Source organism: Macaca thibetana, chromosome X (genome assembly GCF_024542745.1).
Source record: "Macaca thibetana thibetana isolate TM-01 chromosome X, ASM2454274v1, whole genome shotgun sequence".
NCBI lineage: Eukaryota > Metazoa > Chordata > Mammalia > Primates > Cercopithecidae > Macaca > Macaca thibetana.
Genome location: NC_065598.1, coordinates 7,199,302 through 7,224,164, shown reverse-complemented (window position 1 = coordinate 7,224,164; position 24,863 = coordinate 7,199,302). Strand labels below are relative to the sequence as shown.

Sequence of the window (24,863 nt, the reverse complement as noted above, 5' to 3'; positions counted from 1 at the left end):
GCCATGGAAGAATGATTGTTTCTACTGAAAATGATAAGGTAATGTGACACTTCACTGCTGCCATCATGTAGCTTATATCAATAAGGGCATGTCAGCAACTCACTCTCCCAGGCAGAATAAAATGCATAATAGAAGCTAAGAAAAAGGTTGTGATACCTCCAAATAAGAAAGAATCCTTCCAGAAAGAGTGGGACATGAGGACGGGATGCATGGCAGAGGGTGGTATGAGGGAGATGGCCTTGAAACCAAACCTTGGAAGAGGAAGACATATTAAGTTGTAAAGAAAACAGCCTGAAATTACACTAAAAAATTAAATCAATGTTTATGCTACGTGCTTTTATTTCAATTTGAAAAATAAAAATAAACAATCTTTTTTCATGTTAACTGTTTCAGGCATCTTAATTTGTTACGGATTTGCCTGATAGAAGCACTACGATGGAAAAAAAAAGAAAAGAGGAAAAGGAAGGAGATGTAATTCTGGGGAAAAAAAAATGTACACTGGAGGTAGGGAGCTCAGGGATGGCAGCTCAGATCCGGAACAATTACAGTGCAATACTTGGGCATCAGCACTCTAAATCCCAAGGAGCTAGCCAGGAACAAAGTAAGGAAAGAGCAAATAAATTTAAACAATGCTAAATACCAAAGACAAGCTAGCTGTTTCTTACTTTGCGTGAGGCTTGCCCATGTCCTTTCTTGTAAATTGTCTGGGCCATCTCTGGTCATTTGGTGGCATCAGCAGGACAGAGATATAGTGAGATGCAGAGAGCCATCAAAGTTGTCTGACTTGGTGGGAACATATGTGACTTGGCTTGGAGTGTCAAACCAAGAATGAATGCGTGCATCAGATGAAAGTTGCCCATTCTTGCAGACATGCATCGCTGCAAATGCAGTCTAGTGAAAAAACAGAATTCAGATGCAAAACATCATTTTCAAACCTTCTCTTTCAAAACCCAAATGCAAAGTGTATTTCCCCATATAGAATATACTAAATAATGCATGGCCAACAGACCCATGCTCACAGTACATCATGGAAACATTCCTAATGCCTTTCTTCAACCAGTTATTTTCAACTCAATATTATTTATCAAAAACAGAAAACCTTTTTTCCTTTATTGCTTAAAATTCCTTGAGAGGCTTGGGCATTGTATAGATAGAAAAAAAATGCTTTCAGGATGAAAATAAATAATTAATGACTTTCAGATCTGAAGCATGGAAGCAAAAACAAAATCTGTTTTGCATTTTCACCCTCACTCAAATATATTTATAGTCCAAAGCTGCTTCTCTGAAAGTAGACGTGGTTTTAAAAGAAAGCTTACCATGTACTTTTTGCAAGGTACTTGAACACGTGATTTTTATTTCATGACGAAATAGGGGATGGAAGTGAAATAATAGAATACAAGATAGACCCTCCTAATTAGAGAGTGCTAAGGCAACTAAATGAGGGGAAAATCACACTTGCTTAATTATTAAAGATTGGAAAAGAAATATCCATTTCCTGTAGAGGAATGTCATTGCACAGCAGCTACAAAGGCAGGTGAATAAATAGGTTGCAGAGAATCTTATTGACTGCTTGCTCCAGTTTACAAATTAAAGAGAAATTGAATGCATTTTAATAAATATAACAGTGCCCAGGCAGAGAGAGAGCATATTATTTGTGGCTTGCACACACTGCTAGAGATATGCAATTTCATAGGAGTAAAATCTATAATTTGGAATTGGTTTAACAGTTATCATGACTAGCACACTGCTGATTCTTAATGAATGTGTGTTAACGTCAAGCGTTAATTTAGAGTTTAAAAATCAGGGCTCCCTGTTGACTTCGATGAATGTTTATTGATACTGACATGTGATAGGCACAGTATAAGTCACACAAAGACAGAACCATTGTAATGCTTGCTAACTGTGTATACTTGGAGTTAAATATTCACCTGACTACCTGTCCCCAAGTAGCTGGGACTGGCAGGCAGACAGCAAAAGTATAATGTGTAGGAAGAAAGTATATTCCCTTCATTTTTTAGAAGTTTCTCTTTTTCAATACTTTCTATGCCAATCTCAAAACCCTCTTTGTTCTCCTAAAGTCCATGCAGGGTTTTAACTTTTCCCTCATAGATGCTTCCTCAGACTCTGGATCTCCTTCACCCATTACCTCATCTCTATTAATTTCTTCCTCCCAATTCTCGCCTCCCAAGAGTCCACCCACAAGTCCCAAGCACAACCTCACAGCACTCCAATAACCCAATTTTGTGCTCAGCCTAAGCCAGTGCTTCTCAACCTTCGCTGTGCATTAGAATAACCTGGGCAGCTTCCAAAAATTTCAACAGATTCTGCCAAGAATGTTTTCTAAAGCTCCTCTGAGGTCTCCTGTGATTCTAGTGTGCAGCCAATGAACCCTGGGCTGAGGGGAGGCCATTGGCTTGTTCTTTGAGTCATTTTGGGGTATTTGTACATTAATCAGGGCATTCTAAAAAAAAAAGTCTTAACATAGCAGTCCCTTAGAGAAACACTTTTGAGATTTATTAATAGAAAAAAAATTAAAAAAAAAAATAAAAAAAAATTCAGAGTTCTACAGTCTGATAAATTTGTCAATGCATGCATATCATATCACCCTCTCAGAGACAGGAGTGAATACATCAGATACGCTAGGAACACATGGCTTTTAAAAAAACAAACCAAACCCCAAATAACAACAACAACAAAAAAACTCATTTCAGTTTTATTTAGTCGAGGACTTCCAAATTTATTTGACCACTAAATAGATTTTTTTTTTCAGAGCATCAAAATTAGCATCCCATGAAAATGAGACTCACTTTTCCCTTAGGAAAAGGCTATTTCAACACCATAGGATTTGTCTTTAGAGGTGGAACTTGGTCTCAGTGCAAACTCATGGGGAAGAAATCAAGGAGAGATTGTAGGGAATTTTCTCAGACTTTCTTCATTTCTTCGATAGAAGGTCAGTTGATTATTCAATCTGTAAGGTCAGATTAGAATGCAAACTTTTATTCAGCCAAGCTAAGCTATTCACCACTTCTGTAGTGGAGATTCATGTTACTTTATTTCCATGACAAAATTTAAATTTTGAACCCATCAGAGCTGGAAAAATTCTAAGACATTATCTAGAATGAAGAACTAATTTTTCCACTGTGGGTTCAGTCATCTAACTCAAAGAAACCTCAGCTCAGTCATCTATAAAATAGGGATGATGAAAAAAACATTGTCCTTCTCATGTATCTGTGACAATTAGATAAAGTGCACTTTCCAAGAACCCAGTGAAATGACTGATCCAGAGAACACACTCAACACATGAATGCAGCCAGTATTGCCATTTTCAAGAAGCCAGATTTTATGGGAACACCAGGCACAGCGTTTACAGGAAAGAACATGTCAGTAAGACACACACATAGATCTTTGGCCTTCCCACACAGGAACTGGAAGAAATGTGTGGCTTTGTCTTTAGCAGATCTCAAATTCTAAATGACAAATATAGAAGCAGGAAGGAAAGGAGCAAGATGAGACATCTGCAAAGAGGTTTGAGGAGATCCCCTGGTCAATTTGCTTGAAAAGACCTAAGTATATGGCACAAGTATACATATGTAACAAACCTGCACGTTGTGCACATGTACCCTAGAACTTAAAGTATAATAAAAAATAAAAATAAATAAATAAATAAAATAAAAAAAGAAAATATGCTATATATACACCATGGAATACTATGCAGTCATAAAAAGAATAAAATATCCTTTGCAGCAACATGGATGCAGATGGAGCCATAATTCTAAGCAAGTTAGTGCAGGAAAGGAAAACTGAATGCCACGTGTTATATCTTATAAGTGGGAGCTGAACTTTGAGTCCTTGTGGACATAAAGATGACAACAATACACATCGGAAATTATTAGGAAGAGGGAGGGGTCAAGATTTAAAAGTTCTCCATTGGGTACTATGCTCGCTACCTGGGTGATGGGATCAATCATACTTCAGACATCAGCATCACACCACATATTCATGTAATGAACCTGCACATGTACCCCTGAATCTAAAATAAAAGTCGATAAAAAGTTTGAATCAAAAAAAAAAAAAAAGAAAGAAAGTGGGATGTAATATACAAAAGTATGAGGAAGCAAAGAGAGTTGAATTTTGATACTTAAAAGTAATGGATGATCAAAAGGAAGGAGTGCTACAAATAATTTAGGCTGGATTGAATTGGTGGAAGATTTCCAAAATTAAATGTCCTTTAGGGCTTGGTGGGTGGCTCATGCCTGTAATCCTAGCACTTTGGGAGGCTGAGGTGGGTGGATCGCTTTAGGGAAGGAGTTTGAGATCAGTCTGAGCAACGTAGTGAGAACCTGTTTGTACAAAAAAAAAAAAAAAGAAAGAAAGAAAGAAAGAAAAAAAGAAAAAATTAGTCAGGCAGGGTGCCATGCACCAGTAGTTTCAGTTACTAGGGAGGGTGAGTTTCTGTTACTAGGGAGGGGGATCACTTGAGCCCAGTAGTTTGAGCCTTCAGTGAGCTGTGATCCCTCCACTGCACTCCAGCCTGGGTGATAGAGGAAGACCCTGTCTCTAAAAAACAAAACAAAACAAAAAGTCATGCAGTAATGGAGACAAGTTGTGAATTTTGAGGAGGAAAATGAGATGGTCACAAGAATAGTTTATTGCTGTTAAAAATTTTTGTTTTAAGTATTGCCTTAGGAAATGGACGTAAGTTACAGCCTCAGAAGTTTACATCAGATCCTTATAATTTTTATCTATCATACTGGAAAGTTTTCTGAGAATCAAAGTATAATGTAGGCAAAATCATCTGTTAATCCAGGTTCTATACCTGATGAAAAGCCACTTCTGAAAATACCAGATTAAGATACATTCATTAGGATATTTCTCTCCTACAATAAAATGTCATTATTGCTGATCTAGCTAACTGAGAATTCATAATGGTTTAGACATCACTTAGCAAAATGTTACTCATGTAAAGCAAAGCTCTTTACATATTGTGCAAGTTCTTAAAGTAATAAATGTGTATGTACCTGCAAATTGTAACATAATTCAGACTACTTTTTCCACTAATGTAAAGCAGTTGGGTTTATAGATTTTCTCTTTCAATGTGCACTTCTGAGTTTTCAAACTAGAATATATGTTTCATCCACTGCATACTGTTTATTCTCACATTTACTTCCAAGCACTCATTTTGTATATGTAAGCATTGCATGTAAAATATTCTATATACCTAATTCTTATAGGTTCAGATGTTTCTTTCCTTTTTCTTAAAGTGGGAAAGGTCTAATTTCGAGGGCTCATGAATCCATATAAAATCAGAACTATTACCTGTGCTGTTCGTTGCTATGGCTACATACTCATGGGATCTGTAGATACGACATAATTCAGGTATTTGCAGAGCAATACCATTGCAAAGAAATCAAGAAAATTTAAACAGCACAAGAAACCAAGAAAAATAATTTATAAAAAGGATACTCTTGGAGATAATAAAATTTCTTACTTTATTTTGTAATATATTTTCAAATTTTATTATTAAATATTAACATCTTTTTATATGTGTTCTGTCTCTCCTAAGAATCTAATTCTTCCATTTAATACTTAAAATGTATTCACTAACTGGATAGGAAAAAAGTAGAGAAGATTTTTTTAGCTATGGCATATTGCATAAAATAATGTAAGACAGTAGTAGAGATTAAAAGTTTATTGTTTGCTATTATAAATAAACAAATATTGCTTTTAACTTGTAACTTGTAGAGGGTATGTTTGTGTAAAGAGATTTCTTTTTCTGGCATCAAACATATTAAATTTGCTGAATGACCTTTGATAAAATAAAAGAGCTATGTTGCTTTTCTAAACAACAATCTAAATTAGCAGTTGGGTTTATAATCCGGAAATACAAATAAAAATTTAGAAAAACACAATGATTAGGTGTTCCTATTATAAATAAGACAAGCCTGTTAGTATTCATGCATGGCTAGATGATTGAGAGACAAGTGGTAAGCTGAAAAAATACAAATGCATTCAGATATTAATTGCATAATAATTCATTTCACTGGATTGTACATGATTTTCACATGAATTTGTTGTAGCCAAAACATGTTATTCACCTCCTGAATAACAGGAAACAATGCTTCTTCATTGATATATTAAAGTGACTGGTAGGTAGTGATTCTTATAAGAATGTTATATTTCTGACCATGTATTTCCTTCATCAAAAGTTAAAATTTTAGGAACTATAAATTTGGATAAGCCTGATAAAACACTTAAAAGAACATCAAAGTGCCAATGAAACTTTAGGGAAGTGTATTAGTCTGTCCTCATGCTGCTAATAAAGACATACCAAAGACTACATAATTTATAAAGTTTCACAGTTCCACATGGCTGGGGAGGCCTCACAATCATGGCAGAAGGTGAATGAGGAGCAAAGTCACATCTTACATGGCGGCAGGCAAGAGAGCATGTTCAGGGGAACTCTCCTACATAAAACCATCGGATCTCGTGAGACTTATTCACTAGCACCAGAACAGCATGGGAAACACCTGCCCTGACGATTCAATTACCTCCCACTGGGTCCCTCCAACAACATGTGGGAATTATGGGAGTTACAATTCAAGATGAGAATTGGGTGGGGACACAGCCAAACCATATCAGGAAGAAAGAAAACCCACCAGGAGACAAAAAGAAATCGATGTTGATGAAGATGAAAAACACTGAAAAAAGAGAAGAGTGACTGAAGATAAAGGAAACACTGTGAACAAATCCAGATAGAAGCCCTAGGTGTGAGTAATCAAGTAACAGTCAGTGTGAAAGAAAGCTGGTTTCATAAATATAAGTTTTACCTGTGAGCTATCAGTCATACTGATCTGTCCCTTCACACTGACTGCATTGGTCAGAGTTTTCCAGAGAAACAAAACCAATAGGATAGATAGATAATGACATAGACAGATAGATATATAGATGATTGAAAGATAGATGACAGATAGATAGATAGATAGATAGATAGATAGAGCTAAGTAGATGACAAATAGCTAAAGAGAGATGACAAATGATTGACAGATAGGCAGATGATAGGTAGATTATAGATAGATCAGTAGATAGACATGGATAGGTAGATGATAAATAGCAAGTGATAGATGACAAATGATTGACAGGTAAATGATAGGTAGATGATAGATAGATAGATAGATAGATAGATAGATAGATAAACATGGATAGATAGATGATAAATAGCAAGAGATAGATGAGAAATGATTGACATATAGGTAGATGATAGATAGATAGATAGATAGATAGATAGATAGATAGATAGATAGACAGACAAATACACATGCAGATGTACGTTCCTGTCTTTCTATATGTATCCACTGACGACATTTACTTGTAAGGAATTGGTTCACATGACGGTGAGGACTGGCAAGTCTAAAATAATTAGAAGAGGCAGTATGCTGGAAACTCAGGATTTCTATGTTACTGTCTTGAATTTCTTGAGGCTGAGTTTCTTTACTCTGGGAAATCTGTTTCAGCTCTTAAGGTCTTCAAGGGATTGGGTGTAGACCATCATGTCGTGAGGGTCAACTCCCTGATGTCAAGTGATAGGGAATGTTAATCCCATCTACAACATACTTTCGCAGCAATATCTAGATTGGTGTTTGGCTATGATAGCCTAGACAAATTGACTCGTAAAATTTAATTATCACACCTACCTGACTTCTCACTGCTACAGACATGCCTCTCACATTGAAGAGAACAAATTTATCTTATTTAGTCTTTTCAGTCACAATGGACTGGACAAATCTGTGTTGTGTTCAGAGTAAGTTGCACTATTGAGTAATCTCTGGAATCTTTAAGAGCTTTGTCTGATGATAAGAAGGTTAATTGTATTCACAATGAAATATGTAAGTGAGAGGGAACCAGAGAGACAAAGGAGAACACTTGGGCCCAACCTCTACATCCATCGACTTTATGGCTACAACAAGATTGGTTGATACGGTCAAATATCCCTGCACGTTTTGACGTTCTTTTGTGTGGGGCTCAGTCAGGGGTGGTGTATAGCATGGTGACTTCTGTCATCAGGCTACTCAGGGTCTGATATTAGCCTTGTCATGGTTTAGTTGAGTGGCTTTCAGGAAATTTTTTAACCTCTGTAGACCTTAGTTTCTTCGCCAGTAGGGCAGGTACAACAATGGTACACAGCTGAATTGCTGTGAAGTTGCAATGGCATAATTTGTGTAAATTAGACAAGACAAGGTCTAGCATGTAGCAAACATTCAGTAAATGCAAGCCAAAGTTCTTAGTTCCTCCCCTGTCATCTCTGATTCAGATCTTGGGAGCATGAGGTGTCTGCTAAAGATGGGGTGGCATATGTATGTGACTCTCCAGATAGCTTGATCTACCCCAACAGTAAGTTGGCCTATAGCAATATGTAAGGCTGATGTTCAAGTCTTTCTTATTAAAATATCACTTATGTGATTGGATGACTTTCTGTAGCTATTATTCTTTCCTTCACAGATAAACTTATTAACGGAGTTGTCTATTACTTGTCCTTGAACTATTACTGCTCAACTCTCCACAACTTGGCTTCTGCACCAAGTATGCTACTGAACTGAATTGCAAATACTATCATCTCAGTAACCTTTCCTGCCTGCCACCAAGCTCATACCTATTTCCTAAGTCTTAACAGTAGTCACGTTTGCCTTATAAGTCACATTGTAGCATCGCAGACAAAAACTAATGGTGATACAATGTATTGGCATCCCACATTAGCTAAATAAACTTGTGAACCTTATTAATATTTTATAGGTCCTTTAAAAAGGGCTCTTTCTGATGGCTGGGGATGCCAGAGTGATAATTAATCATCCTCCCCACTGTCACCCTGCCGGGCATTTTTCAAGTCAGGAGGATAGATACTGGTGGGGCTTCCTAGATTCTTATCTGTACACATCTCCACAATTTTTTCTTTCTCCTTCTGTTATTTATGTTTTTAATCTGTGAGGCAGCAGAAAGTGGCACAGTCAGTTGATGACTTCATAGTTTGTTGTAATCAAATAAATATACCCCCTTCCCCATCTCTATGGGTCTCCTTCTTATTTAGTCTTGAGTATTTGATTTAAATAGAATAAAATGATATAAATCCAAATTTTCTGCAAATACGGCAATATGGTTTCTTATGGTGAAACTGAGTGGTAGAGAGAAATGATACAGAAAAAAGGCTTACTTTATGCCCTTTTGTACCTTTGAATTTTCTGCCATGTGCATGTATTATTTATTGAAATATGTTAAATAAGTAAATTAAATGAAAAATCATATGAACAAATTTAACTGCAGAATATCAAAACCTGTAGTTTTTGTGATATATACATACATATATATTCAAGAATAAATGTTTTTATAGATCTTCCTTTATTATTTCCTTCTTCCAGATTTAGCTTTTCAATAAATAGAAACTGTGTCACAAAAGGAGCTACTTGAGGATTTAAGACATGGATTTCAGAAATCAAGACGCCAGTCATGTTCTCTTTGAGGAAATTCAGAAAGAAGTGTTGCAGATTGCCTTTATAATAATGTCTGATGAATGGCACCTCCCTGTGTCCACCATAAAGACACAGAGTCTATTTCCATACCCTTGACCTGGGACTAGCCTTGTTATGTACTTTGACTAACAGAATGTGGCAGAGGAAATGCTGTGCGAAGTCTGAGAATTCAATCTTAAGAAACCTTGAAGCTTTCACTCTTGTCCCCTGGTAAAGGAACTCTGAGGCCACCATACAGTGAGGAAGACAAGTGTAGACTCTTGCAGAGAGGTCTTATACAATGCAAACCAAGGCGCCCTAGCCAGCAGGAAGCAGCAACTACGGGCAGGTGAGTGAGGGTATGTTTTTCTACTTCCTTCCTTCATCTTATATCCTGTGATCTCCAATCAGTGTAAAATGGGATTTCTCTTTTTGATGTTTTCTCCTGACATTTCTACTTTTGAACCGTGAAATGCACCTATAAATTTCTAGAACGATATGAAATGAACCTATGCAATAATAAGAATTCCATATTAGATATCAGAACTGCCTTTCAAGTTTCTTCTCACCTTAGAAAGCTATACTTTATCCAAGCGACTCGAAAGGGCTGAGTTTCTCAAATAAAGAAGAGCAGATGCTTCTAAAAAGCTATCCTCTGGGCTCATTCTCAATGTACAGCTGCCATGATGCATCCCTTCCCATAGCCTTAGCTTCTGGTGTTGAGCAAAGAATAGAAAACCAGGGTTGCAGCTCAGTGGCATCACAGAGGCAAACCGCATTTAACCATCTCCACGCATCACTCTGATTTGACTTTGAGACTAAAGTCTCTCTTTTTCCTCTTTGCATCAAGAAGAGAGGGGAGCACCAGATTAAATGGGCAGATCTTCGGCCATGGCCTCCCTGTCTTCACATCAGTGTGACACATCTACCACCACCTTCCACATGAAGCAATCACTGAACTTTGCAATAGCTCAACTTCTGCCCACATACTTCTTTGACCAATGGAGAGAATGGAGGCATCATTGCAACAAGACTGCTGACTAAATGTTTGTTGAACGCAGTTCGGAGTACATCTGCCTTTAAAACTGCTTCACATTCAAACTAAAGTAGAGTGACCAGGAGAGGTCTGGAAGATGAGCTCTTCTCTCGCATCACATCATCGCACTGTTCCATTAGAATACATGGATTGCTTTCGAAAACATCGTCATGTTTTCAGTAATCTACTCCTTTTGTTTTACTCCAAATGATTTTCCCAACCTTCCACAACCTTTATAGGGACACACACTTTCTCCTAAAGATTTTTTACATCATACCAAACATAGTAGATTCTCTACAAAAATCTGCCATTAATAAGAATATTTAAAGAAAATGCCTTAGGCATTAAAAAAGTGTTTTAAGTAGTGCCAACATCATTGGAATAAGCACATGGCCTTACAAGTTGACTACTTTGATAGACAAGGTTCATTTGGATAGAGGACAACTGGTATCATTTTTTAAGACAATTAAAATATAACCACTTTAATCCAACCATAAACATAAACTACAATAAAAAGCAAAACAGCATACAGGCACTTATTTATACTCACACTGTGCATCATTTGCCCGTTTGAAGGTATATCTAGCATTATTTTAATCTCACAATCTAACATTTTGGTCTCTTGGCTTTACTTCACTTTTCCTCTGATATACGATGCTTTACAACTAATATTAATTCCAGAAGGCATCTTATTTTCCCCATATCCTAAATTATTAATAAATATGTCAAGGGAAGAAAACTAACATCGACCCTTTTAGCAGCTTGACTATTCTTTAAGTCAATACAAATACGTATTATTGACCTTCAAGTCATTTCCCCACAGGGTGTACTCTTTTGGTGGAAGCTAATTTGCTCCTATTTGTAGGGAAGCAGAATGGTGCAGTGGATAAAATAATTGTGTGAGAGCAAAGAGGATAGGTTTGTATTCCTAATACTGACAGACGTCATCATCAAACTTTTCCTGATCTCAGTCTCTTTCTCTGTACAAGCAAAGGAAGATCTGAGATTGGAACTTCCAAGTCCCTTTCCATTTCAGGATTCCTGCCAATGCTCCCTTTAATGTTGGAGGGGCAGGTAACCTTGTAATGAGAAATCTAGACAGAGCTTTTCCATCCTAGGTGTGCACAGCTCCGGAGCATTCTCCTCACCACTTCTGATGGCTGCACTATGCAAGCTGCTGGGAGAACGAATGACATGACCATGAAACCAGAGCTCGTATTACTTCCACCTATTAATCCTCCTGGCATCATTCTTGAATGAGAGAAAGAGAACAGACAGAGTAATATGTCAAACACATTTACATTAGTTTCAATGTGAAGTCCCTACTCCAATCAGGTATAAGAGAACCAATAAAAAGAACAAATAGAATTTCCTGGGTGTCTCCTCTGAGCTCTTTGATTATAAAACCCATTCCATTTTTGCTGGGCAGTATGGCTCACATCTTTAATCCCAGCACGTTTGGAGGCTGAGGCAGAAGGACTGTGTTAGCCCAGGAATTTGAGACTAGACTGGGCAACATAGCAAGACCCGCATCTCTCCAAAAAAAAAAAAAAATATTAAAAACAGCCAGGTGTGGTGGTACATGTCTGTAGTCCCAGCTCTTTGGGAGGCTGAGGTGGGAGGATCACTTTAGCCCAGGAGTTTAATGCTGCAATGAGCTGTGATTGCACTACTGAACCCCATCCTGGGTGACAGAGCAAGACCCCGTCTCTAAAAAATAAATAAATAAAAAAGAAATAAAATCCAATTCCAGGTAAGCATTATTACTCTCTTACAACTGATAAAACAAACTAGGCTTAAAAGAGTAAAATAGCTTGTCTAGGGTCCCTTGGTCCCTTGTTCCTTCCTGGAGTGAGGAGAAGTGTGGTTCCCAGATGGCCTGCCTCCAGTGACTGCACCGAGGGGTGGCTTGAAAAGGATTTAGACCACACAAAAATCTCCATCACATCCCTCTGAGTCACCCAAACAAATACACAATCTCAGTGATATGGTTTGGCTGTGTCCCCATCCAAATCTCACCTTGAATTATAATAATCCCCAGGTGTCAAGGGTGGGGCCAGGTGGAGATAGTTGAATCATGGGGGTGATTCCCCTCATACTGTTCTCATGGTAGTGAATGAGTCTCACAAGTTCTGATGGGTTTATAAATGGGAGTTCCCCTGCACATGCTCTCTTGCCTGTCACCATGTAAGATGTGCCCTTTCTTCTCCTTTGCCTTCTGCTAGGCCTGTGAGGCCTCCCCAGTCATGTGGAACTGTGAGTCCACTTAGCCTCTTTTTCTCTATAGATTACCCAGTCTCAGGTATGTCTTTATTAGCAGTGTGAGAACAGACTAATACACTGAGCCATCAGAAACCAGGTGCTTGCTATGTAAACACAGCTTCTAAGCAGCATCCATGCCCTCCCTTCCATCACATTGATGATCCCAGCCTCCTTCATAGACATCCTGGGGTCTCCACTACCTAAATCAGATCACAGAGGGTTCCACTTTAGAAACACAACAAAAACAGCATGTTCCCAAGCTTCATCTCAGAATTGGACGACAGTGCAGTGGGGACCCAGAATCTTCACTTTTAACTGGAAAGCCAGGTTATTCTTGATAGTTTCAAAAAGCAATGCTTGAAAATTACTGCCCTGCAACACTCTAAGTTGTACTAGGTTGAGGGGAAGGGAATGGAACAAGAGAAGATGTCAGGGGGTATAAATATGAGTGTGTACTAAACCTGCTCCCTAGTTTCCCCCATGACATAGTGCTGCCACCCCCTGGGCTTCATGTGGTCCATGAACCAGTGGCACCAACATCACCCAGGAGCTTGTTAAAATCACAGAATTTGGGGCCCATCTCCAAATCTACCAAATCATAATCTGTATTTTAATGAGATCCCCAGATATTTCATGTACATATTGGAGTTTTAGAACGGGTGAGGGAATAAATATGATGATTTACCGGGAATCTCACCTTCCCCAACTCAAGGGAAAAGAAAACAAGTTTTCATATAACATCTACCAGGCACACTTTATAAACAATGTTAACTATTTCTTTCATGATTCACCAAAGTGTAGTGCACTTGGTTTCTCAAGTCACCTGCTTGGCCCTCTTCCAAGTGTACTTTCCTTCCTTTCTTTTCTTTCCTTACTGTTCCAAAGCTTTTTAATAAACTTCCACTCCTGCTCTGAAAGTTTCCTCCATCTTTTTCCTGCCGTATGCCCCTCTGTTGAATTCTTTCTTCTGAGAAGGCAAGAATTGAGGTTGCTGCAGATCCATATGGATTTGCCACCAGTAACTTGGATACCTTCCACCAGTGACATATTTGGTGCCACGTGATTCAGATACCTTCCTTAGTGGTAACAGATCTCTATGCCTCACCTCCTTTGGCTGGAGGCATCTGACCTCCGTGCGTGCTTTCTCTTCTCCTCTCTCTCTCTCTCTAATTAAAAATAAAGATTCACCAAAGTAAAGTATCTTATTTCAAATTCACAGAGCAAGGACAGAGCAAGGATTTTTAAATCAAAATGAATCTCTCTCCAATTCCCCTGGCTTTTGCACAAAGAACCATACAAAAGAAGGCTGCAGGCAGTCCAGGCACAGTGACTTAAGCCCGTCATCCCAGCACTTTGGGAGGCCAAGGTGGGCGGATCGCCTGAGGTCAGGAGTTGGAGACCAGCCTCACCAACATGGCGAAACCCCATCTCTACTAAAAATACAACATTAGTTGGCTGTGGTGGTGCACACCTGTAATCCCAGCTACTTGGGAGGCTGAGGTAGGAGAATCGCTTGAACCCGGGAGGCGGAGGTTGCAGTGAGTTGAGATTTTGCCACTGAACTCCAGCCTGGGAGACAGAGCAAGACTCCATGTCAAACAAAACAAAAACAAAAACAAAACAAAACAAAACAAAATAGTGGCTGCAGGCAAGAGGAGCCAGTTTTCACAAAACCTCTACCATGGACTCACCAGCCTTGTCCCCTGTACAGGAAAGACTTAACACAGCAGGCCTGGGTTGCTCAAACCCTGCACATTCCCAAGAAAGTCCCACTTTAGTGATGGGCCTTGGTTAGTTTCCTGTGATTTAAGTGCTTAGAATGTTCCCATTGATTATAGGGCTTTTCATGCTTTGGGTGGGGGGAGTGTCTTGAACTATGCATACAAGATTGTGTAAATAGTGCATGCAAGCGGTGTGTCTTGTGGTAAACACTTTTTGTTTCCTTCTAAGAGTCTAGAGATTCAAAAATCATGTTTGACTATGTGCCTTTGTGTCTGACCTCCAATAAAAACTCTGTACTCCAAGGTTTGAGTGAACTTTCCCAATTGACAATACTTTGGATATATTATTACAACTCCTTGCCAGAGGTATTAAGTGCACCCACTGGGAGGACACACTTGGAAGTGTGCCTAGTTTCCCTTGCACATTGGAAGCCTGTGTCTACTTTCCCTTGCACTTTGCCCATCCATCTTTTCCCCTGTGCTGATTTTGTTTGTGTCCTTTCACTATCACAAACTGTAAGTATGAGTAGTATAACAACTTCTGAGTCCTGTGAGTCTTACCAAATCATTGAATGTGGGCATGGTCTTGGGGACCACTGACACATCCCTCTTCCTTCTGAGAAGCTACTCTGTTATCTCAAAGCCTAGTGGGGAAGATCTTTTCCACCTCATCAGGCCATCTGTCTTAGTCCATTTTGTGTTGCTATGAAGAAGTATCTGAGGCTGGGTAATATATAAAGAAAAATGTTTATTTGGCTCACAATTCTGATGTCTGGAAAAGTTCAAGTTTTGGCATCTGCATCTGGCAAGGGCCACAGACTGCTTATCCTCATGGTAGAAGGTAAAAGGGAGCTGGTGTGTGCAGACATCACATGGCAAGAGAGGAAGCAAGAGAGCCAGAGGCAAGAGGTGCCAGTCTTTTTTAACAACCAGCTCTTGTGGAAATGAACAGAGTGAGAACTCACTTATCTCTTCCCTCAGCTAGGGCATTAATCTATTCATGAAGGATCTGTTCCCATGATCTAAATACCTCCCATGAGGCCCCACCTCCAACACTGGGGATGAAATTTTAACATGAGGATTGGAGGAGTCAAATATCCAAATCATGGCACCATCTAACTTTTTTTCCTACATGGTTGATCTTCAGATACAAAATCACATCTCCTACAGGCTTCTCTATATTTTCCCCAATCTTTCTTCTCCAAGATCAAAATTCTCAGATGCTTCAATATCATCATTCATATTCAGCTACTTCAACACACCATGGTCATCCTCTCTGGAATGTGTTCAAGTATGCCTGGGCTCTTCTCCAAGTGATTAATTCCAATACTCCCAGATGCATTCCAACCTGCACAGAATGGAACTTGGCCAACACTAACCTCTAGGAATTAAGCCTGAAATCTTATCTCAGGTATTTTTGTAGACACTTTTAATTTTCCATGTATTAAATAATAACATACTTGAGTTGCTTTTTATTTTTCCTTATTCTGTGCTAAAGATTCACAGTCTTTTTTTTATCAGTTATTTTCAAGCCACCTGAGCAAAGCCTGCAACTTTCATACAATCATCATTCATCTTGGGAGAGTGGATTCGTAATTCCCATCTGTCGATATATTTTGGATCCTGACGAGTTGATGTGAGACAAGATTGTAAATGTTCAAACAGAGTTTTTATCAGACAACTAAGGGTAAACGTGAAATTCTCCCCAAAGAGCAAGAAAGAAAAAAAAAGTTTACAGAGTAGCAGTGGTTGTTTCTGATCCTAACTTCAACTGACATAGAGCTAAAATATACTTTGGTCAGTGATATTTGTGAGCATCTAGGCCCCAAGTGCTTTTGCTTTGCCTCTAAACAAAGACATAACCCTTCTTTTCTGAGATGAACTCAGCTTGGCACTGCTTATGTTTGTTCAAGCTTTACCCCTAACAGCCTGGCTTGCTGTCCCAGCAGCTGGAGGACAATCTCCGCATAGCATTTCCTGCTTGACCTCTGGTATTCAGTCCTTAAGGTCCCAGGGGTCAAAAGGTACTTCTCATTGCACTGCAAAGTTTTCTTTCCTGGTTTCAGGCTATCTTGTATTTGTTTTTGAATATGTCTTCAATCTTTTCCTAGTGGACCTTATGACTTGGTCGTTATTCTAGCTGGCAGGAAGCTATTTAAAACCTGACTCATTCTTCTGAGATGCTTGTGATGTCTCAGATGACATGAAAGTTCCTGATATCTCGTGTCCTTGCATGCAACTCATTGATAATCATGTCAGGGCAAAAGAGTCTGAAATCTAAAACTTCCAACACTAGTGTGTTGGTCCATTCTGGACATCCTTTAGACCAATCATTTAGAGAGCTGTTAGTTTGCTTAATTTAGCCCATCTTTTCTCACCTTACCTTGTATAATACGTAATTTAAAAGCAGGAGAAGATCAGTAAAGCCAGGGAAGCCTATTTTAAGCTTTAGACTGGAAAACAGCGACCCAATAAGAGTAAAACTAAGCCAAAAATGTTCCAGTATGACTTCAGTAAAAATGTGTGCTTTGCTTCAGTAGACGTGTGAGTTGGGAAGAGAGAATAGCATTTAAACACTATGGGAGACAGAAGGGATGATTGGGAGGCATGGTGAAAGAAAGGTCTCAGAATATGGGATGAGACAATTAAAGAAATAAAAGTGTTCCAAAACACCACAAATTGAATTCTTTTAAATATTCTTAGAGAGACACAGATAAAGAATAGAATTCTTTTTTAGTAAGTTTTTGTGCTTGGATTTTACTTCTTTAAATAAGACACTACTATGGCACAAACCAAGTAAGCCATATACTCAACAAACTTGTTATATTATAGGGCATGCATGCATGAAATCCACAATGAAAACCATTATAGCAATATGCACAGAATTTAATGTTGGGATTCACAGAATCTTGGCTAACTTGGCCAGTTGGTTCAGCTCTATGGCCTTGTCTTCCCCAGTGAGAAAACAAAGGGTGTGCAGAACAAATCTAAAATCATTTCTGCCACCATTCTATGTTCTTATCAGATGGTGTATTTTTATCTGCTACAGATAATGTTGTATGTATAGGTAAAATGAACAGACTTTTGGAGAAATGTATTTATATTTTCTTTGAATCCTTTTGTTTAGTCACACTGAAGGGTAAAAGTATGCATATGGAGTGGGGATAGTATGATGATGATAGTGGCAGGAGACAGAAAAATTCCTAGCAGACAGGGACAGGTAAGACCCGACCTTCAAGCCAAAGATAGTTTAAACCTAAAAACTGAGCTTCTCTGGTTCTGTATAGAGTCCATGACTGGAGCAAGAACTTCTATCCCCATGTTACCCTCTCTCTCTTAATTGTTTCCTTCTGGATAATGCCTTTTAACCAATTGAATGGTGCTTTTGCCAAACCCACCAATGGATCAATCAGCACACTTCTCCTGCATTCTAGGTCCATAAAAACCCAGACTCAGCCTCACAGATGGCAACCTGCTTTCAGGTTCTCCTCTCACAGGTGAAAGCATTCCTTCTGTCACTCAATAAAATTCTTCTCTGTCTTATTCACTCGCTAGTGTCCATGCACCTTATTCCTCTCAGTTGTGGGACAAGAACCTGAAACTCACTGACATGCAGGTGGTGGGAAGGAAAGAGTTGTGATATTCCTGGCCAGCTCACCAAGCTGTGGGCAATGGGAATAAAAGAGCTGTAACATGCTCCTGCTTGCCAGACTACAGGAAAAAGAGAGCTGTAACATGCTCTCGCTTGCCAGGGTACAGAAGTGAAGAGCTGCCACATTTTTTCAGGGCTTGGACCTCGTGACTCCCTGAGAAAGAGCTATAACACCTCTAGGGGCTCCATGATTGCTAGCATCTCTGAGTTTTCAGGTGCCACTGTGTTTGCCTCATCTAGATGCTGGCACTAACATGGAAGCCATTTGTGGCATGCCTAGTAGTCACATAAAGACTGCAATGGGAAAACTCATGTTGCCCAGTTTTCTACCAAATATGGATTTCAGGGCAATTGAAGATTCAGAGTATTGGATGGGACAGTTCATCAGTGAAATACAGCATTTAGAGTGTTGGAAATACCTTTCTCTTCTCAGAGAGTAAAATATGTCAAAGAGTATCATGATCCAAGGAGACATTTAAAAAGACAATCATATACAGATTGATTTCCAAAAATTTTCAAATTACCTCATCATCCTTAAACTATTTTGTATAATACGTATAAAATAATGCATGGTTCCTCAGATCAAGTGTCTCTTGCACCCCCATACCCTTTTATTTGAATCTGTTGGCTCAATAGAAATGATAATTGAGTGTAATTAAAACTTCATGGGTCTCCTTCAGCAGTGTTATTATGGGGTCACTGCCTTATGTTTTCAATAAATTTGTAATTGATTATTTAAATAAGATTATGTTTAAAAGTGATATGGTTTGGCTGTGTCCCCACTCAAATCTTATCTTGAATTGTAATAATCCCCATGTGTCAAGGGTGGGGCAAAGTGGAGATGATTGAATTATGGGAGTAGTTTCTCCCATACTGTTCTTGTGGTAGTGAATAAGTCTTGCAATATCTGATGGTTTTATAAATGGGAGTTCTCCTGCACAGGCTTTTGCCTGCCACCATGTAAGATGTGCCTTTCTCCTCCTTTGCCTTCTGCCATAATTTTGAGGCTTCCCCAGCCATATGGAACTGAGTCCACTAAACCTCTTTTTCTTTATAAATTACCCAGTCTCTGTTATGTCTTTATTAGTAGCATGAGAACAGACTAATACAAAAAGTCATATGTTAACTTCATCACAGATAACCTTGCCTTCTTTGGAATAGCTTGGTTGAGAACTCCAATCATATCTAAAACTGCTTTGGTAGAAAACTCTTTCATGCTTTTTGACTTAATATTCTCTACCTTATTTTTTTATTGTAGTAAAATGCACATAACATAAAATTGACCATTTTAAGCATTTTTAAGTGAGTTCAGTGGCACTAAGGATATTCACATTGTTGTACAAGCATCACCACCATCCTTCTCCAGAACTTTTTTCATCTTGCAAAACTGAAACTCTGTACCTGTTAAACAATAACTCCTCATTCCTCTCTCCTGCCAGTCCCTGGCAATGGCCATCCACTTTCTGTCTGTATGGATTTGACTATTCTAGGTGCCTCATGTAAGTGAAATCATACAGTATTTGCTCTGTATCTGGTTTATTTCACTTAGCATAATGTGCTCAAGGTTTATCCATGTTGTAATCTGTGTCAGAATTTCCTTCCTTTTTAAGGCTGAGTCATATTTCATTAGCTGTAGCTGAATTCTTAATAGAAGAGGTATATGCTGGTATCAGAACTTTATAATGGAAGGGTTTTAGCAGAATTCCACTAGATGCTATGGTTTCCCTAATTTTTTCTTTCATCAACTACACTCAATTGAACACATCTCCAACCCACACTTTGTCATTCTTTTGGATATTACTTCTTTATTCTCCCTGTTTTTCCCTAAATCAATCTCTATAAGCTAACTGTCTTCTAATATACTTGTCTCCTTTACTTGATCACTGTTGGCGTGCCATGAGCCATGGTATCTCAATCATAGATATGAGAGCCAAGAATGCATGAAAGGAATTAGGGATTCCCTGATTTGCAAAGGTTTGCAAATTACCTCATCGTCCTGATTTTAACCTATTTTGCATAATATAAATAAAATAATGCATGGTTCCTCCTTGATTCCTTTTATGCATTCTTGGTTCTCATATCTATGATTGACAGAAGTCCTGGACAGCTGCATAGCTTTGTTTCTGACTTTCATTCCTCTCCTCAGTTTCACTGCTTCCTATCTTCTGTTGTGTCACGTGGGCACATGAATCATTTTGTATCCAAAGGGCAGTTAAGGTGAGGTAAAAGAACAGTATCATGCCCACTGACATGATAAAAAATCCTTTAAAATACTCTCTGAGGGCTGGGTGTGGTGACTCACGCCTGTAGTCCCACCACTTCTGGAGGCTGAGGCAAGGGGATTGGTCTAGTCAGTAGTTCAAGATCAGCCTGGGCAACATAGCAAGATCCCATGTTTACAGAAAATTAAAAACTTAGCAAGGAATGGTGGTGAGCAGCTGTAGTCCCAGCTACTGGAGAGGCTAAGGTAGGAGGATCACTTGAGCCAAGGAAGTCAAGGCTGCAATCCAGGCTGGGTGACAGAGTGAGACTTTGTCTCTACCAAAAAAATAAAATTACTTTCTGAAATGAAACCATGAATGTATGCTCATTATAGACAATAATAAATGGAAGAGGAGTTACCAGAATTTTCCTACTTACATTATATTTAGTATTATAATAATGTTTGGATAAAATGATTACAACCACTGTTAATATTTTGTTACATATTCTCTAGAGCTTCTTTCTAAATATATGGCATGTGTTTATTATTTTACAAAAATATTCTTTATATGGAATTATATATATATACATATATACACACATTTCTATATTTTATTTGCATTTCTTTAATTTACAATGAAGTTGGACTTACATTCATATATTTATATTTCTTTAATAAATAGCCTATAGCACAGTGTTAGTTTTCTTTTTCTTGACTTACAAAGCTCATTTTGTACTATGAATATTGGTATGTGTCATAATTTGAAAATATTTCCTCCATGTTGACATTTACAATTTGATGTTTAAATATGTTTTGACCAATAGATGTTTTTAATGAGTGTAGAAGGAATTGCTTTTTCAAGTCTTTTCTTTACGACATCTGCTTTTCGTATTATGCTTTGAAATTCACCCTTACACTAAGATGACATAAATGTTCACTTTTATTTTTAGAATACCTTTATGACTTTCTGTTTGTTTGTTTACATGGTTGATTCATTTCCATGTTTATTCCAGCAAATAGAGTAGGTGGGGTCTTTAACATCCCCATATCCCTTACCACTACGGCTAAGCCCTAAATCTGTATGATAATACGCAGCCTCCAGACATCTACTCCTGGAGGCCACATAGGCAGTCTAAATCAAAACTTTCTTTTTTTATTAATTAATTTTTTATTACACTGTAAGTTCTAGGGTACATGTGTACAACGTGCAGGTTTGTTACATATGTATACATGTGCCATGTTGGTGTGCTGCACCCATTAACTCATCGTTTACATTAGGTATGTCTCCGAATGCTATCCCTCCCTCCTCCCCCACCCCACAACAGGCCCAAGTGTGTGATGTTCCTCTTCCTGTGTCCAAGCGTTCTCATTGTTCAATTCCCACCTATGAGTGAGAACATGCAGTGTTTGGTTTTCTGTTCTTGCAATTGTTTGCTGAGAATGATGGTTTCCAGCTGCATCCATGTCCCTACAAAGGACATGAACTCATCCTTTTTTATGGCTGCATAGTATTCCATGGTGTATATATACCACATTTTCTTAATCCAGTCTGTCATTGCTGGACATTTGGGTTGGTTCCAAGTCATTGCTATTGTGAATAGTGCTGCAATAAACATATGTGTGCATATGTCTTTATAGCAGCATGATTTATAATCCTTTGGGTATATCCCCAGTAATGGGATGGCTGGGTCAAATGGTATTTCTAGTTCTAGATCCTTCAGGAATTGCCACACTGTCTTCCACAATGGTTGAACCAGTTTACAGTCCCACCAACAGTGTAAAAGTGTTCTTATTTCTCCACATCCTCTCCAGCACTTGTTGTTTCCTGACTTTTTAATGATTGCCATTCTAACTGGTGTGAGATGGTATCTCATTGTGCTTTTGATTTGCATTTCTCTGATGGCAAGTGATGATGAGCATTTTTTCATGTGTCTGTTGCCTGCATAAATGTCTTCTTTTGAGAAGTGTCTGTTCATATCCTTCACCCATTTGTTGATGGGGTTGTTTTTTTTTTTTCTTGTAAATTTGTCTGAGTTCTTTGTAGGTTCTGGATATTAGCCCTTTGTCAGATGAGTAGCTTGCAAAACTTTTCTCCCTTTCTGTAGGATGCCTGTTCACTCTAATGGTAGTTTCTTTTGCTGTGCAGAAGCTCTTTAGTTTAATTAGGTCCCATTTGTCAATTTTGGCTTTTGTTGCCATTGCTTTTGGTGTTTTGCCCATGCCTATGTCCTGAATGATACTGCCTAGGTTTTCTTCTAGGGTTTTTATGGTTTTAAGTCTAACATTTAAGTCTCTAATCTATCTTGAATTAATTTTTGTATAAGGTGTAAGGAAGGGATCTAGTTTCAGCTTTCTACATATGGCTAGCCAGTTTTCCCAGCACCATTTATTAAATAGGGAATCCTTTTCCCATCTCTTGTTTTTGTCAGGTTTGTCAAAGATCAGATGGCTGTAGATGTGTGGTGTTATTTCTGAGGGCTCTGTTCTGTTCCATTGGTCTATATCTCTGTTTTGGTACCAGTCCCATGCTGTTTTGGTTACTGTAGCCTTGTAGTATAGTTTGAAGTCAGGTAGCATGATGCCTCCAGCTTTGTTATTTTGGCTTAGGATTGTCTTGGCAATACAGGCTCTTTTTGAGTTCCATATGAACTTTAAAGTAGTTTTTTCCAATTCTGTGAAGAAAGTCATTGGTAGTTTAATGGGGATGGCATTGAATCTATAAATTACCTTGGGCAGTATGGCCATTTTCATGATATTGATAAAGGGGATATCACCACCAACCCCACAGAAATACAAACTACCACCAGAGAATACTATAAACACCTCTACACAAATAAACCAGAAAACCTAGAAGAAATGGATAAATTCCTGGACACATACACTCTCACAAGACTAAACCAGGAAGAAGCTGAATCCCTGAATAGACCAATAACAGGCTCTGAAACTGAGACTTTGCTGAAATTGCTTATCAGCTTAAGGAGATTTTGGGCTGAGATGATGGGGTTTCTAAATATACAATCATGTCATCTGCAAACAGGGACAATTTGACTTCCTCTTTTCCTAATCGAATACCCTTTTTTTCCTTCTCCTGTCTGATTGCCCTGGCCAGAACTTCCAACACTATGTTGAATAGGAGTGGTGAGAGAGGGTGTCCCTGTCTGTGCCGGTTTTCAAAGGGAATGCTTCCAGTTTCTGCCCACTCAGTATAATATTGGCTGTGGGTTTGTCACAATTATAGCTCTTATTATTTTGAGATACATTCCTTCAATACCGAATTTAGTGAGAGTTTTTAGCATGAAGGGCTGTTGAATTTTGTCAAAGGCCTTTTCTGCATCTATTGAGATAATCATGTGGTTTTTGTCTTTGGTTCTGTTTATATGCTGGATTACATTTATTGATTTGTGTATGTTGAACCAGCCTTGCATCCCAGGGATGAAACCCACTCGATCATGGTGGATAAGCTTTTTGATGTGCTGCTGGATTCGGTTTGCCAGTATTTTATTGAGGATTTTTATATTAATGTTCATCAGGGATATTGGTCTAAAATTCTCTTTTTTTGTTGTGTCTCTGCCAGGCTTTGGTATCAGGATGATGTTGGCCTCATAAAATGAGTTAGGGAGCATTCCTTCTTTTTCTATTGATTGGAATAGTTTCAGAAGGAATAGTACAGCTCCTCCTTGTATCTCTGGTAGAATTTGGCTGTGAATCCGTCTGGTCCTGGACTTTTTTGGTTGGTAGGCTATTAATTATTGCCTCAGTTTCAGAGCCTGTTATTGGTCTATTCAGGGATTCAGCTTCTTCCTGGTTTAGTCCTGTGAGAGTGTATGTGTCCAGGAATTTATCCATTTCTTCTAGGTTTTCTGGTTTATTTGTGTAGAGGTGTTTATAGTATTCTCTGGTGGTAGTTTGTATTTCTGTGGGGTTGGTGGTGATATCCCCTTTATCATTTTTTATTGCATCTATTTCATTTTTCTCTCTTTTCTTCTTTATTAGTCTTGCTAGAGGTCTATCAATTTTGTTGATCTTTTCAAAAAACCAACTCCTGGATTCATTGATTTTTTGGAGAGTTTTTTGTGTCTCTATCTCCTTCAGTTCTGCTCTGATCTTAGTTATTTCTAGCCTTCTGCTAGCTTTAGAATGTGTTTGCTCTTGCTTCTCTAGTTCTTTTAATTGTGATGTTAAGGTGTCAATTTTAGATCTTTCCTGCTTTCTCTTGTGGGCATTTAGTGCTATAAATTTCCCTCTACACACTGCTTTAAATGTGTCCCAGAGATTCTGGTATGTTGTATCTTTGTTCTCATCGGTTTCAAAGAACATCTTTATTTCTGCCTTCATTTCGTTATGTACCCAGTAGTCATTCAGGAGCAGGTTGTTCAGTTTTCATGTAGTTGAGTGGTTCTGACTGAGTTTCTTAGTCCTGAGTTCTAGTTTGATTGCACTGTGGTCTGAGAGACAGTTTGTTATAATTTCTGTTCTTTTACATTTGCTGAGG

General features: G+C 38.4%; 1 protein-coding gene and 1 long non-coding RNA gene across 3 annotated transcripts in view; one reads left to right on the top strand and one right to left on the bottom strand.

The window, feature by feature from the left end:
* PNPLA4 (patatin like phospholipase domain containing 4) overlaps positions 1-24,863 on the top strand; it is a 235,979-nt gene that overhangs the window by 122,224 nt on the left and 88,892 nt on the right. Inside the window, exon 7 of one of the 2 annotated variants that reach the window (XM_050777242.1) lies at positions 9,408-13,521. The exons of the other annotated variant lie outside the window; for it this stretch is intronic. Within the exon in view, the coding sequence (XP_050633199.1) occupies positions 9,408-9,456 (49 nt within the window). The 3' untranslated portion in view covers positions 9,457-13,521. Of the gene's footprint in view, positions 1-9,407; positions 13,522-24,863 lie in introns of those variants that run through there. 2 annotated transcript variants of the gene reach the window in all.
* The window catches only part of LOC126946657 (uncharacterized), a 63,999-nt gene that overhangs the window by 17,321 nt on the left and 21,815 nt on the right, over positions 1-24,863 (bottom strand). The window contains exon 2 of the long non-coding RNA XR_007722731.1: positions 666-891. This is a non-coding gene — a long non-coding RNA (uncharacterized LOC126946657). The remainder of the gene's footprint in view (positions 1-665; positions 892-24,863) is intronic.